At 39.9% G+C, this 6,000-nt stretch overlaps 1 protein-coding gene across 1 annotated transcript; it reads left to right on the top strand.

Annotated features, from left to right (window-relative positions):
• Nucleotides 1-1,007: 1,007 nt before the first annotated feature.
• On the top strand, nt 1,008-2,713 carry LOC9330421 (aquaporin TIP2-1). Its single transcript, XM_021011005.1, is given in 4 exon segments — nt 1,008-1,224; nt 1,673-1,887; nt 2,200-2,217; nt 2,219-2,713. Coding segments are annotated over 4 exon segments (741 nt in total). The 5' UTR covers nt 1,008-1,094; the 3' UTR covers nt 2,597-2,713.
• The last annotated feature ends 3,287 nt before the right edge of the window (nt 2,714-6,000 follow it).

Genomic DNA, 6,000 nt, shown 5'->3' with positions numbered 1-6,000 from the left:
TATAACCATAGAATTAGGGATGAATTTAAAATGAAAAGTAAGTCAAAGTCTCTTCAAATCTCACCATACCACATGGAAGATCATTGGTCCCTATATGTTCCAAGTTGGCCATAGCTCACACTATCCCTCTCAGCTGAAAATTATTTTCATGAAAATTTGTTGTCCGATCCTAATTATGATATAAATAAGACGACGTTGGAACAAATATTAATGATGCCCGCAAGGTGGTGGGCGAGTGGTAGGGCGAAGTCCGGAGTTGAGGGTGAAATCCCCGAACTCGGGTTCGATCTTCTTCCCTCGCTGTTATCAACACTTTGTTGGGAAGTCTGGGTTTGGACTTCGGCCTAGGCAGTTTACCTGGTAGTCTGGTAACAGGTGATCCAGCTACCCCCGGGCATTAGTCGGAAAGCATTCTAAACTCGTATCAGGAAGTGTGGTAGCCCATCCTTCGAGATGGTAGTGAGTCCACTCTATAGCACTCCGGTGCGTTCCTGTCGAGGCTGACCGGATCAGCCGATCGGGTATATAAAAAAAAAAACAAATATTAATGATGCATGTCTGTATAATTGTGATTTTATCAAAAAGAGTTTGTATGAACTTATGAAATATAATCGTGTAAGTCAATTACATATGTTAATCTATTGATAGTTAAAAAATCGAAACATATGATCATTGATCAATCATGTTAGTTTGTTTAGGTAATCATGTTAATTACGGTGACCTGAAAAACTTGAATTCTTGATTCCATATTACTGATTACCATCACGTATATTATATATAAGTTGATAAATGTGTTATTTTATCACGGATTTATATTATTTTTAACAATCAGTCATGTCGTTATCATCAACATTTTCGTAAACCGGCCATGATGTAAAATATTTTATAACAGGTAAAAAAACCAATCATTAGAACTCATGTCCAACGCACTAACAAAACTTATATTGTTAAAAGTAGTAATGTCAATAATTATGCGTGGATTATATTAAGAATATGCTCTTATATATAGAGTATGACATGCAAAAGGTCCTTTTGTGTTTTGCATTGGCAACTAATCTTCTTCTTCTTCTATACGTTCTTCACACCTTTCAACAATGGCCGGTCTTGACATTATTGGTTCCTTTGAAGACTCCTTTAAACTGGTCACTTTAAAGGCTTACCTCGCCGAGTTCATCTCTAGTTTGCTCTTTGTTTTCGCTGGCGTTGGCTCAGCCATTGCCTTTGGTTGGTTATCTATCTCTCAATTTGTACCATTTGCGACCTAAAACATTTCAAATTCCGCAATTTCGATTATATAAGATCATGATTAACCAAATAGGATCGAAACTTATCTATTGGTTACTATATACCGTTGTTTTCACTTGTTACATCTATATTGAAATAATTCATCTTTATATTGTGATAAAAAACTGTAATTTAATTTCTTAATTTTTAGATATGGATCACTATAATTATATGTAATTACGGGTCACTACTTAACCACTTATTTGTAATACATAGGGAAGCTAACGTTGACCTATATCTTATTGGTTTTGTAACGTAGTTTTCAATTGTTAAACCGATCATATCAAACTATTACATTTTTCCCATAGAAAATGTATTTAAGTCTCCTAATTTGTTATTATATATGGATTAATACCTAACGAATGTGATAATTATTTGTATATTATAGGGAAGCTAACGGAGAACGCGGCGCTTGATGCATCTGGACTAGTGGCGGTTTCGATTGCAGCTAACCACTCCGGTGGCCATGTTAACCCAGCCGTTACTTTTGGCCTTGTTGTTGGCGGAAAAGTCACAATCATCACCGGAGTTTTCTATTGGATTGCTCAGCTTCTCGGGTCCACCGTAGCTTGCTTCCTTCTCAAATTTGTCACCGGTGGTTTGGTATGGTCTAAACTCTAATGTATTCACTTACTTTCTTACTCAACATATATATGTTTTTCAGTTTTTATTTAAGTAATTTATATGGAGAATTAATTTCGGAAATTGATACATTTTCTCAAGAGATATAATCTCTATTTTTATTTGATAATAGTATCATTTGTGAGTATATATGTTTTACCCAAGTGGTTTGTATTTTCCATACTCACCAATTTGACATCACTAACCAACTTCATATTAACATATATTATTTTCAAAAGTGTTTTTTTTTTTTGGATATTATTATCAAAACGTAAAAAAATCTTTAAAACGCAGGCGATTCCAATCCACAGACCACAACGTTGCGGCTGGAGTAGGAACAGCACAAGGAGTAGTAATGGAGATCATAATCACATTCGCATTGGTCTACACCGTTTACGCCACAGCCATTGACTCCAACAATGGCACTCTCGGAACCATCGCTCCACTTGCTATCGGACTCATCGTTGGTGCTAACATTCTTGCAGCCGGTCCGTTCTCTGGCGGTTCCATGAACCCTGCTCGTTCCTTTGGACCAGCTCTTGCGGTTGGAGATTTTTCAGGACATTGGGTTTATTGGGTCGGTCCACTTGTTGGTGGGGGACTTGCCGGAGTTATCTACTCCAACGCTTTTATCGAGTCCAAACCTGAGCCAACCGAGTCCGAACGTGTTCCTCTTATTTCCTCTGCTTAAAAAATCTTTCATTTTGAATGATGTATCATTCTTGTTTTTCTAATATTTTGCTTGTTTGGTTTACGATGTGATTGTATGCAAAGTATCAAAAAAGGAAAAAAAAAAAACTTTCTTATTTTTCAGCTTAAAAAGTAAAAAAAAACAACAACTCCAAGAGTGGGCTTAGGTACCTCTTTCTGTATTAGAGGGTTTCAACTCTAATAAGGAAGCGTTGTAAAACCAGGAAATATCCTTTTTTTCGCCGGATTTGAGAAAGATTTGACTGTTTTTGAGCAAGATATTGACAAAATCTTTGAAGTTTTTAGAAAAGTTTTAACCTAGTTCTTCCTCCTCTTGAGCGCCTTCAAAACTGTGGTATTCGATTTCAAGAGAAGACGCAGAGAATGGAGTACGCACTCGACAAAGCCCTTGAAGAGATGTCCTTGGAAGATGATAAGCCGATTATGCTACAAAACCATCCCAAATTCAGCTCGTGCGAAAGGAATGGCTGCAGCATCATAGGAATATTACTTTGCCCGGAAAATCACAAGATGTCTAGTCTGATTCATGAGATGCCAAGGTCCTGGAGAGTGTTTAGCAGAGCAAGAGGGATTGCTCTCCCGAATGATAAGTTTCAGTTCATCTTTGATTCTGAGACAGATCTATTGCGGGTTCTGGAGACCGGTGCTTGGACTTTTAATGATTGGAGTCTCGCACTCGAAAGGTGGGTGGAGAATCCGCCGGCAAACTATTTGAAAGTGATACCAATTTGGATCCGTCTACGTAACATCCCGGTGAATCATAATACTGCAGAAACAGCCCGGGAGATTGCAGACCATATTGGGCGCGTCACACATGTAGCTTTTGACCCTTTTAAGCCGCAGAGTAAAGGGTATACGCGGGTCCGAATTTTATTTGATATTCACAAACCATTGAAGAATAGCAGAGCACTTCAGCTTCACACAGGGGAAGTGGTTGACATTGGAATTGAGTACGAGCGGATTCGTAAAAGATGCTATCAATGCTTAAGGTTGACTCATGACAAAGAAAGGTGCCCTTTAAACCGGCAAACTGTTGCTACGGGAAGGGGAAAGATTGGACCTGCTGTTCCATCTCGCTTAATCCCTAAAGATTGACCCTTTGTTTGGTGTGTTAACAGATGATGATGTTGGCCTTGATGATACTGGTAGACCAAAAATCGCAAAACCAGTACTAGATGAAATGCGACAGTATCTCTCGGTGATTGATCCGCAGGAGAGGAAAGTTCGTATCGAGAGGGTCCGCAGATCAGTATGGGATCTAGATGGAGATTCGTAGGGCCAGAAAACATTATTACAACTGGAAGCTTCGGTTCAGTTTACAGCGGATGTTAATAAAGGGAAAGGTGTAGTGATGGATTTTCAGGCCTCTAGCTCTGACTCGCAAACAGGAGATTCACATGCTACATCAATTAACAAAGAAGGTGCAGCCATGACAAGGATTCCTCAACCAAGGCAATCTTCCTCTGCTTCGTACGCTACGGCTTCTCAGAATGACTTGCATCCTACGGTAATGCAGGAAAGCTTTTCAGCTGGACTGACCGGGAACAACTCCAAGTCACTGAAGAAACGCCGGCGTCCTAATCAGTGGAAGAGGAAAGCACAAGCTGTACAGAAAATAAAAGAAGGAACAGTTACAAGCCAACTGGTTACATCAAAGGCAGGGGAAGATGGTGTACCCAGTAAAAGAAAAGCTGCTGATGAAGCTATAATCTCATCAAAAAGCGCTAAATGCGATGATGGAAAGGTGGTTCCGTATGAGGAACCACCGAGCCAAGTATGAGTTTTATGAGCTGGAATTGTCAAGGGTTGGGGGGCACCTTGACAATTCCCACGTTGAAGGGAATGCGTCGTGAACATTTCCCGGATTTTTTGTTCCTCATGGAGACTAAAAACTCCAGTAGTCACGTGTTGAAGGTACAACGTTGGATGGGATATAAGAATGCGCATATCGTCGATCCTGAAGGTTTAAGTGGGGGTTTAACTTTATTTTGGAAAGATTCATACAATGTAGACATTCTATTTTCAGATTCAAGAATCATTGATGCTAAAGTCAAACTTGGTTCACTCATTTTCTACATTTCTTGTGTTTATGGTGATCCGGTGACCCATCTAAGACAAATTATCTGGGACAAATTGATTGACATTAGCATCTTAAGGAATGACCCATGGTTAGTTTTGGGATACCTCAACGAAATTATGAATAATTCAGAAAAGCTTGGTGGCCCGGCTCGGGTGGAATCATCGTTCTATCCTTTTAGGAACATGATACATGATTGTCATCTACGGGAGGTCCCAAGCATTGGTAACAAGTTTTCATGGGCTGGAGAGCGTAATAAGATGTGGATACAATATCGTCTTGATAGAGTTCTTGGTAATGAAACATGGTTTCAACTCTTTCCACGAGCTCAAGCTGAATATCTAGAAAGAATTGGTTCTGATCATCGGCCGCTTCTACTTAGATTTGTTAATGAAAACATGTCCCGCACCGGAAGATTCATGTTTAACAAACGGTGGACATCCAAAGCAGAGTTTGCGGAAGCTATAAAAGCGGGCTGGGCCAAAGGTGAGCTGTCGGGACAGACTTCTATCATGCAAAGAATATCAGACTGCCGCCGTTTCATATCGCAATGGAAAAAAGCAACTAATCAGAATTCCAAGGAGCGTATAACAGTCCTTCGGGATAAGCTTGAACATGAAGGCAATAAGGTTATCCCAAATTTATCACTCTTACGCGATCTAAAGTGGGAATTGGCTGAGGCCTATCGAGAGGAAGAACTCTATTGGCGTCAAAAAAGTAAAGAAAAATGGATGCGGGATGGAGACCGCAACACAAGTTTTTTTCATGGAAGTGTACAACAGAGAAGAATTCAGAACCGGATCGTTTCACTTTTCGACGACAACGGGATTGAACAATTCTCAGAGGGTTCAAAGGGAGAGATTGCGGTGGAATACTTCCGTAAAATGTTCTCTACATCGAACCCCTCCTCTGTGGCGGAAGCCTTAGAGGGGATGCTTCCACGAGTAACAGATCAAATGAATGTTGACCTCACTAGACCGGTAACTGGTGAGGAAATCCGTATGGCAGTCTTTAGTATCAAAGGAGATAGTACACCTGGAGCGGATGGTATGTCTGGACATTTTTATCAAAAGTATTGGGATATTGTAGGACCTCAAGTGATCCAAGAGGTTCAACAGTTTTTTGAATCGGGTGTTCTTCCTTCGGAATGGAATTTCACTCAGATTTGTCTACTTCCCAAAAAACCTATTGCCTCCAAGATGATGGATTTAAGGCCCATAAGTCTTTGTTCTGTCATGTATAAAATCGTCTCTAAGGTACTTTGTTCTTGGATTAAGAAGTTTTTACCCGTGATCGTGTCGGACACT

The sequence above is a fragment of the Arabidopsis lyrata genome (assembly GCF_000004255.2).
Source record: "Arabidopsis lyrata subsp. lyrata unplaced genomic scaffold ARALYscaffold_1, whole genome shotgun sequence".
Taxonomy (NCBI): Eukaryota; Viridiplantae; Streptophyta; class Magnoliopsida; order Brassicales; family Brassicaceae; genus Arabidopsis; species Arabidopsis lyrata.
This window is presented reverse-complemented; position numbering and strand designations above follow the sequence as displayed.